Raw genomic sequence first — 13,772 nt, 5'->3', positions numbered from 1 at the left:
CCTTCCTTTTCAGTGTGGTCCATTTCTACTCCTTCCTTAATCTCCCCCCATAAAAAATTCTATGAAATGAATTGAAGGTCTCCTTTGATGTGTGTAAGGATCAAATAGCTGGAAGATACCTCTGTGATTATTCAGGACCAACTGAACTAACACAGGGAAGTAAGTGCCAGGCTAGAATTGGAACCCAGGCATTCTGAGTTAATGAAGTGGTTGAAGACCACCGAGCTGAGAGAGGGTACCAGAATCACATGTGAATTTAGCCCTTGATCTAATGCTTCCAGGAACCAAGCTAGAGTCCATTGAACAGATCCAGTCATGAAAGCATTTTAATGACAATAAAATCAATAATTCCATTTCTTTTTATTCAGTAGTCTCATTCTGCCATTGGGGAAAATCTTTAAAATTGAGTATGAAATGATTTGAGCAAGGCCACTGCCTTGGAGGGAGTGCTGAAAGAGCAGGGCTGGAGGAGTCAGCAATATCATTTCACATCAGTGTAACATTTTTTCAAAAAGCTTTTTAGAATTCCCTGTAATCCGGATATCACCAGTTTCCTACAATGACCCTATGAAGCTAATACTTTGACTATCCCCATTTTATAGAGGAGGAAACTGAAGGCAAGAGCTGTTAAATAACTTGCCCAGATTACCCAGTAAGTGTCTGAGGTGGTATTGCCCCTTCACCTTAGAATCCCTCTTGGGCTTCCTTCAAGACTCAGCTGGTGCCACCTTCAGGAAAAGCCTTTTGTGGTTCAACCAGCTGCCACTGCCCCTCCCCAACTGCCAGTTATTCATTTTGCAACTTTCCTGATCCTCATATTGTCTCTCTGTTAAGACTGGAAGGTCCTCGAGACCAGGTGTTAGTTCACTTGCCTTTCTGTTATTTATACCTGTCGCAGTGGTCGGCGAGCAGAACACACATAGGAAATGCTTGTTGATTGATTTGAACTCAGATCTTCTTGGCTCTGCTCCCCGTTTTCTCTCCAATATGACTGACTGTCTCTCAGGCTTTCAGTCTAGGTATCCTAGTCATGCAGTAGGGTAGAGAAGAGCATTAGATTTGGAGTCAGGACTGGGTTCAAATCTTAACCCAAACACTTACTATGTATTTGGGTGACTGGTGGCCTCTGTTTACTCATTTAAAAATGGAGATAGTAATAATTTGGACTAAAAATATTTACTTCTTAGGGTAGTTGTAATGATTAAAAGAGATCATGTATGGAAAGGCCTTGGAAAAGAATCTAAAATCCTATATAAATGTTATGAAAATAATTCTACATAAATAATCACATATCAAAATAATGTTGTATAAATGTTATCAAAAGTAACATGACCTTGACCAGGCCATTTATTTATCTATTCAGGACCTCCTCAGTTTCATCACCTGGGAAAAAACATTAATACTGTGTCATTCCCCTCTCATCGATGAACTAAGACATCACCTGTAAGATAATGTTTCTACAAGAGTTTTGTAAACTAGAAAGCATTGCACCCCATACAATAGAGGGAGAGCAAGGGAGAAAGAGAAGTCAGGTTTGGTGAAGTCAGGCTACCCAGTTTCAAATCCTGCCTCTGACACCAATGGTGTATCCATGGACAATTCACTTCACTTTTAGAACCTTGATTTCTAAATCTGTAAAAGCAGGGGTAGAAGTACTTTCACTACCTCCTTCATAGGACAAAGGGACTTTGCATGCCTGGGAGAGTGAGAACAGTGAGAGTAAAACAGGCTGCCCACCCCCTTCCCTTCCCCACCTCGGTTCCCTTTGCCCCTAACCATTACTCTCCAAGTCTCTACAGGTCTTCATCACTCTGTCATTGCCCCTATTCAGTCATCCATTTCCAAAACTAGGTAGACCATGGCCAGGCTGGTCTCTTCAGTGCGCCCCACCATGCCTCTACCTTGGCATGATCTCTGAAGCCAGCCAAGCTTGGCCCAGGCGTCTCCCAGGCAGGGGCCTGCTGTTGAGCTCCCGCCTTGTTGTTAGCTTAAGACCGGATTACTGTCTTGTATCTGAGAGCCTGGCTGCCAGGTGGGCAGGGTAAGCTGGCAAAGCTGGATTGGTTCATTTGTGGACAAGGACTGCGTGTGCTCCCTGCAACCCCAGCAAGTCCTCAAAGTTGGCTGCCTGGGATGGCTGGTTTATTTACTTCAGTGTTCCAATTATTGTCAGTTGGCCCTTTTACTCCCCAGCAGCCTCAGGATGTCCCACAGTCTGGAAAAGAAGAAGAGAGAGATCCTACTGTCCACTAAGAGGGCTTGGCTTCCCCTTGATGAGCAGCAAACTCCACCCCCCAGGGAGGAAAACCTGGATTCTCCCATCCCAGAAATAGGTGAGCACTGGCCCTGACACGATAATTGGAACTGAGGGGCAGCTAAGATGGTGCCAGATTTTTCCAATCTCTTTTGCTAAGATTGGTAATGAAGGGTGTTTTTATGGGGGGTTTTTTGGGGGTGGGGGGATTTTTTTTCCTGATACTCCAGAAGGCATCCACCTTACTGAATCATGCCTCCATTGTTAAAAGATGGACATTGGGGCAGCTAGGTGGCACAGTGGATAGAGCACTGGCCCTGGAGTCAGGCGTACCTGAGTTCAAATTCAGCCTCAGACACTTAATAATTACCTAGTTGTGTGGCCTTGGGCAAGCCACTTAACCCCACTGCCTTGCAAAAACTAAAAAAACAAAAAAACAGATGGACATTGAAGTTCCAGGTGCTGAGCAGCAGCCACTCTGTTTAGGGTTTGGAATGTCTTTTCCAAAGATCTACAATCTTTGATCCTAGACTAAGAACTGGAGAGGATGCTGGTGGCAGTTTGGCCCCACCCTTTCATTTTAGAGATGAGTAACCCAGAGTCCATGGGGCTTAAGTGACTTGTCCAAGGTCACACAAGTAAAAGGTGCCAGAGTTCCTAATGCAATAGCAGGGACCCAGTGGACACTCACAGAAAAGTTGACAGCAATAATATACTGGCTTTTTTCTTTATAAGAAGTAGACATTTGGGGCGTTCTGCTTAAATCAGCCCACTTCCAATACCTTCTTGGGAGACGGGCAGGATCCTCTTCAGTCTGACAGTCTTTCAACACCCCTCACAAGGAGTGAAAGCAAGTAGCATTTGGCAGGAGGGAGCCTCAGCAAACCAATTCAGCAGCTGGTAGACAACCAGGGCAGAGACAAATACTGAATGGGAGAGATTCTCCTTACCCAACCCTATCCTTTGGGCCACCTGTTCATTAGCTGGAGGGATGGTGGGCTTCCTTCTAAATGAAAGACCTGACTTGACATCTGGGGTGTCACCAGGCAGCTGAGCCGATCACCCTTTGTCTCTGGAGTAAATGCAAATGGGACTGGGAGCCTGGCAGAGAGTGGCTTGCAAATAAACATGACTGGCAAGGTGCCTTAAGTAAATGTCCCAATGGTGTAGGCAGAGGCTCGGGGTGGGGAAGGCAAGAGCTATGATTTATATTGCAAAAGCAAAAGACAAAAGGCCCTTATACTTCTATCTTTGTGCTCAAGTCAGGTTATCTGAAATGAATTTGAACTTCCTCCTGGATGCCAGGATCCATGCCCTGCTTTATTTATTTATTCATTTTGAAACTTTTTTTTTTCCCCTCTGCAAGACACATGTCTTCCTTTGCCAGTTTGCATTCCGTTCCCAGGAAAGGTTGGCTCCAACAAACGTGAGGGTTTGGGTATTGGGGGGAAATATTTAATATGTTTATAGAAAAATAAGATGAAATATGTTGGAAAGAGAATAAAAATATAGCTGTTGCCAAAGGGCTCAAGGATGGGGGAAATTCTCAGTTTTAGTCTTGCTGGGATTAGGGGGTCTAACTGTTTTGTTCTTTTCTTTCTTCCTTCTAGAGAATTCTAGACAAGAAAATATACAACAGTGGTTGGACTCTGGTTTCTTGTAAGTGTTTCTTTCTCTCCTTGCTACAGATATATTTGGGTCTTCCATAATTGGGAATTAAAGGTCTTCAGTCCCACCTCCACCAAACTCCCTATTGCCATATTGGTGAGAAATGCAGGGAGGCAAGCTTCAGTGGAGAAACTAGTTGTTTAAGGTTTAAATTTGATTAATTTTTGATACCTCACATATATATATATATATATATATATATATACACACACATATATATGTGTGTATGTATGTATGTGTGTGTATGTGTGTATGTGTATATATATATATGTGTATATATATACATATATATATATATACTCTAAATAATGCTTTTTCTGCCAATGACAGAATCTCTTAATTCTTTGGTAATCTAGTAAAATTTTAGGGACCTCTTCTCGAAGTAATGTTTTTAAATAATAAAATACATAGAATCAAAAAGTGACCAATTATATTGAAAAAAGTTATCAAGATATGGTTTTTTTAAAAAAGAAAACCAAAGGTCTTGGAGCCCAAGTTAAGGCCTGTAACTTGAATTATTATTGAGTCATCCCACTACAAAATCCTTGATTACAGTGTGTGAAACGGAGATATCTGGATACAGAAGACAGAAACACCAGTCCTCATTTAGTCTCTTAGACAATTGCCTGGGATACTCTGGGTAACTCTCCAAGTGAGTTGATGATATTGGTGCTGTCCCTTGTCTAAATCACCACCCTGGATCCTCAGATCCTAACTATTTCTTAATTCTGACAACAAAATCAGAGTTGGGAGAAGATTTTTCAGGGATCCAATGCTACACTATCATTGCTTAATTTCAGAGCTTGGGTACCAGTGAATTAAGTGTCATTCCAAATAGAAATAATGAGTCTGGTCTCTGTTGACATGATGTGGAATCTTCAAAATTCACTCTGAATGAAGTCCACATGTGGACTTGTCATCATGTTGTCTGCTTAACTAAAAATAAATTGGGTGTCATTTATCTTGATTCATCCTTTGACTCCCAATTGTTGTCTTTGTTGACAGTATCACTGCACAGGAAAACTTGCAGCAAGCCATCATCCAGACGGGTAAGCCGAGAGAAACCTTGTCGGGTGGGTCAGAGATGAGCCCACGCGTGTGTGTGGGGGGGGCAGGGGGGCGATCAGTGTCAAATGCTTTTGTCAATCTTTATAGAACAATAAAATTTCATTCAAAACTGGAACTGCCTAAGAAGCTAACATCAAGTTAAGACAAGAGAGGCAATGTAGTACAATAGACATTATACTAGGTTTATATGAGAATGTTACCGTTGCTTCTTAGTCACATGTGTGACCTTAAGCAAACTTGCAGTAATAATATTCCTGATCATTTAGCATTTATATGGTTCTTTTAAGGTTTGCAAAGTTTTCTACAAATATTATCTCATTTGATCTTTAATTAACTGTAAGAAGAGGGTATCAAAGCTGAAGAAACTGAGGGCAAGTGCCATACCCAGGATCATTCATTTCATAAGTCCCTATAGCTGGATTTGAACTCAGATCTTTCTAACTTCAGATGCAGGATTCTAATCACCGAGCCGCCTTGCTGAGAGGTGACTAAACAATCTAAAATATGCCTTCCAGCTTTATATATAAAAATTTATAGAGTGGAAGGAACCAAAAGAAAAAGAGATGCCACAACTGTACTTGACTCCAGGGCAAGAGAGTGCTAAGAACATCAACTTCTGCCTTGTTTTCTCTGCTCCTATGACAGGGAAGTGCTGAGCTCATCCAAGGGGCTTCCTTTGTCTTCCTTTGTCTTCAATAGTTTATAAATTTCATCTGCCCCAAGTCATCCTCCAGGGGTCACACCCTGAGTGAACCTCTTCTCCCTTTCTCTCCTCTGCTATTCCTCCTACTTTCCTCAGGCATAATAGTTACTAATCTTGATTCTGGACATCACACTGGATTTGAAGTAAAAAGAGGAAGTATAATTCTGGAACGTCCTACCTTTAGGACTATGATCAATTTATCCCACCATTCTGGACCTCAATCTCTTCATCTTTAAAATAGGAAGCTAGAACCTGATAATTTTCAGGATGTTTTCCATCTCTAGATTCTATGACTAGCCAAAAAGACAAGAATTTCCAAAGAATATTTTTTCTCCTCTTCTAGCTAGATGGCACAATGGATGGAGTACTACTGAGTTTAGAATCAGGAAGACTGCCTCAGCTACTTTGAGTTTTGTAATCTTGTACAAGTCACTTTCTCTGGGCCTCAGTTTCCTCATCTGTAAAAGGAGAAAGGGGGACTCAATGACCTCACCAAGGTCACTTCCAGTTATGAATCTAGGCTGATATGATCCTATGTCACCTGTATCTTTAAGTACTGTGAAAAGGGATTGTGTAGGAGAATTCATAGCTTCTAGAAATCCCTTTCCAGAACAGTTTTATTCATGGATATGCAAACTAGATGGCACAGTGAGTAAAATACTGGTCTTGAATTACAGAAGGTTCATTTTCTGACTTCAAATCTGGTCTCAGATACTTCCTGGCTGTGTGATCTTGAGCAAGTGACTTTGACCTCTTTGACTCAATTTTTTCATCTGTAAAAGGAGCTGGAGAAGGAAATGGCAAGCCATTTCAGTATCTTTGCCAATAAAATCCTAAATACCATGATGGAGGGAGAGGCATGACTTAAACAACTGAACAACAGTAACAGAGTCCATGGCACCAAAGTCCCCTTTAGCTCAGAGATTCAGATATCCTAGAATTCCCTGAAAATTAAGTGAATCCTATTTCTTTCCCATTGGCAGGAGGAATATTTTAATTGTCCAAATTGAAGCAGTAGGGGCGCAGGCAGATATTAAGGAAAAAAACACTTTGGTTTAGACCATGAGTCACTTTCTATGACTTGGGATGATAGAACACACTATATCATTTGTCTTTTTTTAACTGATAAAATATAGATAACATAGATAGCCCTAAAGGTGTTTTCCAGAACACTCTCCCAACTCTATTACCATTCATCCTTAAAATAACCCCATGAAGTTGTTTAGGGATAGGCATCATTAATCTCATTTCATAGATGAGAAAACTTGGTCACAAGAAGGAATAGTAAGACTCAGGAATAATGGAAGCAACAAAACCTCTGGCCTTGCCAGAATATGTTACCACTTAAGTAGAGAGGGTGGATGATCACTTAGGAGACTATTCTCGTAGTCCAGGTGAGAGCTAAGAAAAACATGGTCCAGTCCGTTCCATCCGCCAAACAAATGTCAATGGGATCCCCCAGAAGTGGTCATCATTTCATTCCACTCCATTGGAATGACTTGAAATTAGGGCGGTAGCCTTGGGAGTGGAAAGGTGATAGGTTAGAAATTGTCTGTATAGAGTTGACAAAATTTTGTATTGTGATTGGATATGGGACTGGGATGAGTTTTCTCCATCTTGAATGAATAAATTAATGAATGGAGGAACACATTAATGAATTAATCGAGCACTTACTTAGGAGACAGATGGCTCACCTGCAAAGACCTGAGTTCAAATATGGTCTCAGATACTTACTTGCTGTGTGACCCTTGGGAAATCAATTAACTGCTCCAGTATCCCTGGCTAGAAGATCCCATAGACAGCATTAACAAGCTATGGTCCACGGGGCCATGAGTTGGATTCAACTGAATGACTCAACACCAAAATGTGCATAGCACTGGGTAAAGTGCCGGAGAGGCCACTTGCTGTCAAAGAACCTACATTTGAACAGGAAAAGACAACTCTCATTGGAGATTTTAACTACAAAAACTGTGGAAAGGTCCCTTGGGTCTCAGGCCTGACCATACAACAGAACCAAGTGTAACATCAATTAGTATATGAAGTTGTTTCCTCCTCATGATTCTACAAGGCAGAAGCATTTTGACGATGCCCCTCATTTTGTGGATGCCCCTCATTATACAGTGGAGGGAATGAGATTAATAGCTATCACACACAAAATCTTGTGATTTTGCAAAGACTCTGAAGAGAGAACTCAGTTAATATCAGTTGTATTTAATAGATGGAAAAATTGAAACTTGAAAGATTCAGCGCTTTGCCCATCAGCACTTAGCTTGGTGGAGTTAGGACACAAGTCCCAAGTTTTATGTCTCTGGCCCAGTGTCTTTGCATGGCACCAGATTATCTCTATGGTAGGAAAGCAGGATAGATTCATTAAGAAGAGAAGCTATAAGATCCAAATTTTGGATCCAACAAAGTGATGTGCAAATTGGGTCCAAGATAGTTTGGGAAAGGAGAGATTAGAGAAAGGAGACTTACAACATGCCTATTGGAGTAATCCACATAAAAGGAGATAAGGGCAGTAGCAGTGAAAATGGAAAAAACAGATGAAGGTGAAATCCAATTGAAAGAAAGAATTCATAGGAATTGAATGAACACATATCATAGAATTTCACAGCTTTTGAGTTGGATGAAATCTTCTCAGCCACTATGTCCAAGACACAATGAAAAAGCATCCCCTACTCTGACATAGTCTGAGAGGTTGCAATCCAGGATCTGCTTGAAATCTCCCACAAGAACAAAGCCATTATCTTCCACTTTTGGATAAGGAAGCTTCTCCTGACTTCGAAGTCAAACCCAACTCTGTCTAACGGCCATTTGTTATTCCTAGTCTTGACAGGGAACCAAAACTATAAAATCTAATCCTTAGTTCATAGGCCAACCTTCCCAAAACTTGAAGACTGCCATCATGCCCTCCCCCTTCCCCCTTCAGTTTTCTCTTCTCTAGGTGAAGTATCCTGAGACCCTTCCATTGATTCTCCTTGGTCTCGCATTTCATATCAAATAAAGAAGAGGAATGACTGTAAGATGACTTCAGGGTTTAAAACCTGGTTGACAAGGAGCACATTAGGCTCCAGTGTGTGGGGGATCCAACTGATGATGCCAGCGCTAGATGATTTGCCTACCAGACTCACTGACTATAGAATTCAAGTGAAGACTGACTCTGCTCATCCAGGGAAGCTGGTCAGGCAATAGTTAATTGCCCTGAAAGCTGTTAAAGTGCTATTCTTGTCAAGGCTTATAAAAAATGTAATCTGACTCCTCTGTTGGAATATATTCCAAAGAACCAAATGTCTTCCATGAATCAGTCAGAAATGCTTATGGAAACCGAAATTAAAAATGTTTTCTAAGCCAATGAAGGTGCTAATGAGGGCCTTCTGTATCTCTAACGACATCTTCTCCAAGAATACATCTTGCAGGGTGAAGTTCAATGTCTGCCGTTTCAGATGGTAGAAGGCAGCTTAGCGGTAGGAAGGATGGCAAGAGAATAAAGTAGGGAACGGGGGACTTGGGAGTCAGCCGTTTTGCCCAGGAATGGCAGCGTCTCAAGTCAAACTCATGAAGAGCCATGTTGCTTTGACTCCCTAGTCAGGTAACCTGTTCACATGGCCATTGCTAGGTGCTGATGGGACGTCATATAAGCGGAATAATAAAATGTGGACCAAATGCCCCAAAGAGTAAAGCACTGTATTGGATAAGAGAGGACAGGGGGAAATACGATGCTGACATAGCATCATTGAATTTCAGAATTGGAACAGCCATTTAATCCTACCCATTGTCAAAAGGCATCCACACTGTAACAGAGACAAGATGTTTGACTCCTCCAAGGTTCTGCCCTGATGCAGCCTCCAGCCTAATAGGAAGAAATCAATTTTTGACTTACAATAAAGGGATCAGATTTGTGTGTTCAATGGTGTCAGAATCCCCAGGTGAGGAGACGTCTACCAATGCAACTTGGTACATTAACTAAAACTTATCATCTTAGAGAGTTGTCTAGAACAGGGAAGGATTAAGTGACTTGCCCAGAGACACACAGTATTTGTTAGAGATGACCCTTGAGCTTAGATCCTCTTGCCTACTGAGCCAACTCTATCCATTATGAGTCCCATTAATTTAAATATTGCACCCATCCTATCCCATGGTTTGCTTTCTTTTCCCTTAGTCTTAATTCCTCATACAGAAAATGACTAAAATGTAAACATCTTAAACACAAATGTACATGCACAATGGGGAGGGTGTGTAAAGGGGGTAGAGGGAAATTATGTAATATAAATATGCATGTGAATAAATGTTAAAATAATATATCAATTAGAAAAAAAATTGCACATGAAGAGACGTGGGCTAGAGGCAAAGAAGCCTGAGTTCCAATCCCACCTTTGACACTGGTTGATTGACTCAGTGAGCTGCTTAAACAATTTCTTAGGACTTGAGAAAGTCTCTTCTAGTTTAAAATCCATGATCAGGTGGGATCACAGAGAGGAAGAAAAATTAGAAGAAGCAGAATTAAGGGAAGGAGTTTGAGGTCACACTGGTTTGGGATAGGGAAAGCAAAGAAAGAAAGACCAAAGGTAGATTTTTGGTGAAAGCCAGCATTAAAACATCAGGAAAAAAAGATGAGAGCCAAGCAAGGAAGAAAGAGAAGGATTAAAACAAAAAATAAAAAAAGAGTGTGGTCTCTGAAGCCCAAGGAGGATAGAATATTATTCAGTAAGGTGATAGGATGAAAAACAAAAAACTGGATGAGAACATTTCATCCAACTCTCCCATTTTACAGATGAGGAAACCAAGGCTCAAGAGGTTTTATGACTAGTTAAGGTCGCACAGACAATAAACATTGAAAGTTTGAGCTGTGAAAAAAGGACAGAAAACATTTGCTAAGGATTTACTTATAAAAAAAACTTGGTAAAAAAGACAAAATTAACAGCTCTGGACACAAATAAATGCAATATAACTTGAGGAGGCAGAAGAAGATCTCAGGAAAGCAATCCTATGGGAACTGGCTCCCAAAGAGGTCAGCAGAACCAGGTCTCTGGGGTTGCCAGTGCAGTAGAATGGAGGCGAGACATGAGGCTGATGAATATGGGGACAGCAATTAGACCTATGTGGCTTAAACAGAAAATGCTGTGAATCCATCAGCAAGCATTTTGGTCTAATATGTGCAGGAGTGGTGATCCAAGGAAGATGGAAAACCATACCTGCCCTCAAGGAGCCTATGTAGTATTCAAGGAGATGGCAGGTGGGAGTTAGATGGAAATACATACAATGTCATGGAGGGGGGAGAGTGATTTTTCTTGCATTTTCCAACTTCCTGGTTCTTGGAGGAAATTAGGCATCTAAGCAGTGGCAATGTGGAGGGAGTGACTCCAAGGGGAGCAGGCCATGCCAAAGGGTGCTAACGGGAGATGGAGCATCTTGTGTGAGGAACAGTAAGAGCAGTTTGACAGGACAGTTTGTAAATAAGAAGACTGGGGAATGAGGTCAAAGGGCAATTTGGGTCAGGTTGCAAAGGGCTTAACGTGCCATATGGAGGAGTGTCTGATCACGGAGTTAATAGGGAACCATGAGATGAGGGTGGGGTCTAATCATGACGGTCTTACATGAGAAGATGGAGTCTGTAGGACTGGTTTGAAATGTCATGAGAATGAGAATGTCACAGTCTGATCTGTGTTTGAGGGTGAAGGCCAGACTAAAGAGGGGGAAGACTGGAAGCCTGGGGATTGATCAGAAAGGCCACTGCCACATGCCAGGTGAGAAGAAATGAGACTTTGAATTAAGGGAAGGACTGGGTGAGTAGAAAGAGAAAGAAAAGAAAGCAAGTGTAGAAATGACATGATTTGACAACTGATTGGAGCTGGAGGATGAGGGAAAGAGAGCAGTCAAAGATGAATCTGAGGTTGCACACATGGAAATATGGCAGTACCTTGAGCAGAGACAGAGAAGTCTGAAGGGGGCAATGGAGCAGGAGAGGAGTTTGGATTTGTACTACTGAATCTGAGAACCCACAGAAAACCAGAGGAGTTTCCTGCAGGGAGAGAGAAGAGAGGGAGAGAGGGAGAAGGAGGGAGGGAGGGAGAGAGAGAGAGAGAGAGAGAGAGAGAGAGAGAGAGAGAGAGAGAGAGAGAGAGAGAGAGAGAGAGAGAGAGAGAGAGAAGAAAATAGGATTGCCCAATATATGAATTTAGAAGTCATCTTAGGGAGGTGATGGTTGAAGCCATAGAAGCTGATGGAATAGAGGAGAAACAAATCAGAGAGAGACAAGAGAGAGACACACACACAAAGACAGAGAGAGAAGGAAGAAGAGAGGGAGAAAGGGGGAGAGAGAAGGAGAAGGAGAAGGAGAAAGAAGATAGAAAATCCTGAAGCATACCTATATGGAATGTTTCCATTTGAAATCATTCTTCTGTCAAAACTTCCCTCCTCCAAACTTCACTTCCTGGGGAAGGCGTCCTCCTCTTTCTAATTACCTAAAATCACTTTCCCTTTGGCAATTATCCCTCATATCAAAATTATTGTTAAATCTTGCTTTTCTTACCTCTGCATATCTCTCCTAGCTCTTCCCTTCATTCCACTCACAGTCACCATCTTTGTTCAGGCTCTCAGCACCTCTCACCTGGACTTCATCCATCTAATTAAATCTTTTCCTTTTCCAATTCATCTTCCACATAGATACTAAAGTGCTGTTTTTTTTCCATCAGGTCTCACTATATCACTTTTGTGTTGCTGCTGTTGTTCAGTCATTTTCTCTTGTGTCTGACTCTTCACGGCCCCATTTGGAATTTTTCTTGACAAAGATACTGAAGTAGGTTGCCATTTCCTGTTGCAGCTCATTTTACAGATAAGGATACTGAGGTGAACAAGATGAAGTGACTTGCCCAGGGTCATATAGCTAGTGTCTGGGGCTAGACTTAAACTTGGATCTTCGTGACTCCTGGCTTGGGGTTTTATCCACTGTGCCACCTAGCTACCCTACAATGCTTAGTTGTTTGGCTTGCATGATTCTCCATTACCCATGATCAAAACCAGACTCCTCTCTCTGATATTTATGGCCTTTCCTAATCTCTCCCCAACTGACCTTTGAGTCCTTATTATACATCGCTCATTACCCTTCACACATTTCATATTTCAGTCAAACCAGTTTTCTTATTGCTCCTCACCCATGGATCTCCACCCCCCTGCTCCCTAGTTATGGGCCTATGTCTCTGAGGATCATTTCAAATACCCCTTCCACAATAAGCCTTTCCTGGTGTCCCCTGGCAAATCAATATCCATCAATGAGCCTTTTGCCTCTGGACTGAAATCTTAACTCTCTGGAGACTGGAAACATTTCCCTTTGGGTTTTGGATCTCAGAGCCTACAGACAACCTCTTACGGGTTGGGGTTCACCTAATGAACACTTGTCAATTCATTGATTGCTGCGATAACAAGACAAATTCCAAATCTAAGAGGATAAGCAGGTTTTTCTCTTAGGAAATGTTCAGAACATGTTCAGTTTAGCAGGAGCAGAAACCAAACCTCTGTTGCTGCTGCCAATAATCGTGACTCTCTTGTGAACGTACCACTTTGGGGCTTCTAGAGCTTTTGACATAAATTCTCTCATTTCATCCTCATGGCTAGCCTTGAAAGGTAGCTACCGTCTGTTACCCAGGAGGCAACTGAGATACAGAGGACATAAAGAACATACGCGGAATCACAGGAAAGTAGTAGAGGCAAGATTAGAACCTGGAGCTTCTATGTTCCAATCCTGGGCCTCTAGACCTGGGCCTCCCACCAATAAAGGAACACAAGAAGAAAAAAAATGGTTTTCAAAATCACTGCCGTGCTTTCTTTTTAGTTATGGATGTATGATTTCTCAGTTTTCATCTACTCTGACTTCTGCCTAGTGTTCAAGCCACATTGCAAGTCCTTTACACACACTCAGTGCCTCTCAAACCCATGAAAAATCTGATAGGAGTCAAGAGCCAGGAAGTCACAGGTCAAAGGATCATAGATTTAGAATCAGAAGGGGTATCAGAGATCAAGTCCAAACCCCTTCATTTTATAGAAGAAGAAAATAAGGGACAGAGAAGTGACTTGTCAAGGGTC

General features: G+C 41.8%; 1 protein-coding gene across 2 annotated transcripts in view; it reads left to right on the top strand.

The window, feature by feature from the left end:
• The window catches only part of ITPRID1 (ITPR interacting domain containing 1), a 152,596-nt gene that overhangs the window by 46,147 nt on the left and 92,677 nt on the right, over positions 1-13,772 (top strand). Inside the window, exons 2-4 of one of the 2 annotated variants that reach the window (XM_074199015.1) lie at positions 2,194-2,333; positions 3,865-3,913; positions 4,928-4,971. In XM_074199015.1, the coding sequence (XP_074055116.1) occupies positions 2,204-2,333; positions 3,865-3,913; positions 4,928-4,971 (223 nt within the window). In that variant the 5' untranslated portion in view covers positions 2,194-2,203. Of the gene's footprint in view, positions 1-2,073; positions 2,334-3,864; positions 3,914-4,927; positions 4,972-13,772 lie in introns of those variants that run through there. The other variant, XM_074199016.1, reaches the window with a different exon arrangement.

Source organism: Macrotis lagotis, chromosome 8 (genome assembly GCF_037893015.1).
Source record: "Macrotis lagotis isolate mMagLag1 chromosome 8, bilby.v1.9.chrom.fasta, whole genome shotgun sequence".
In the NCBI taxonomy this organism is placed as follows: Eukaryota; Metazoa; Chordata; class Mammalia; order Peramelemorphia; family Peramelidae; genus Macrotis; species Macrotis lagotis.
Note: the sequence above shows the minus strand (reverse complement) of the source record. Positions and strands in the feature narration are given on the sequence as shown.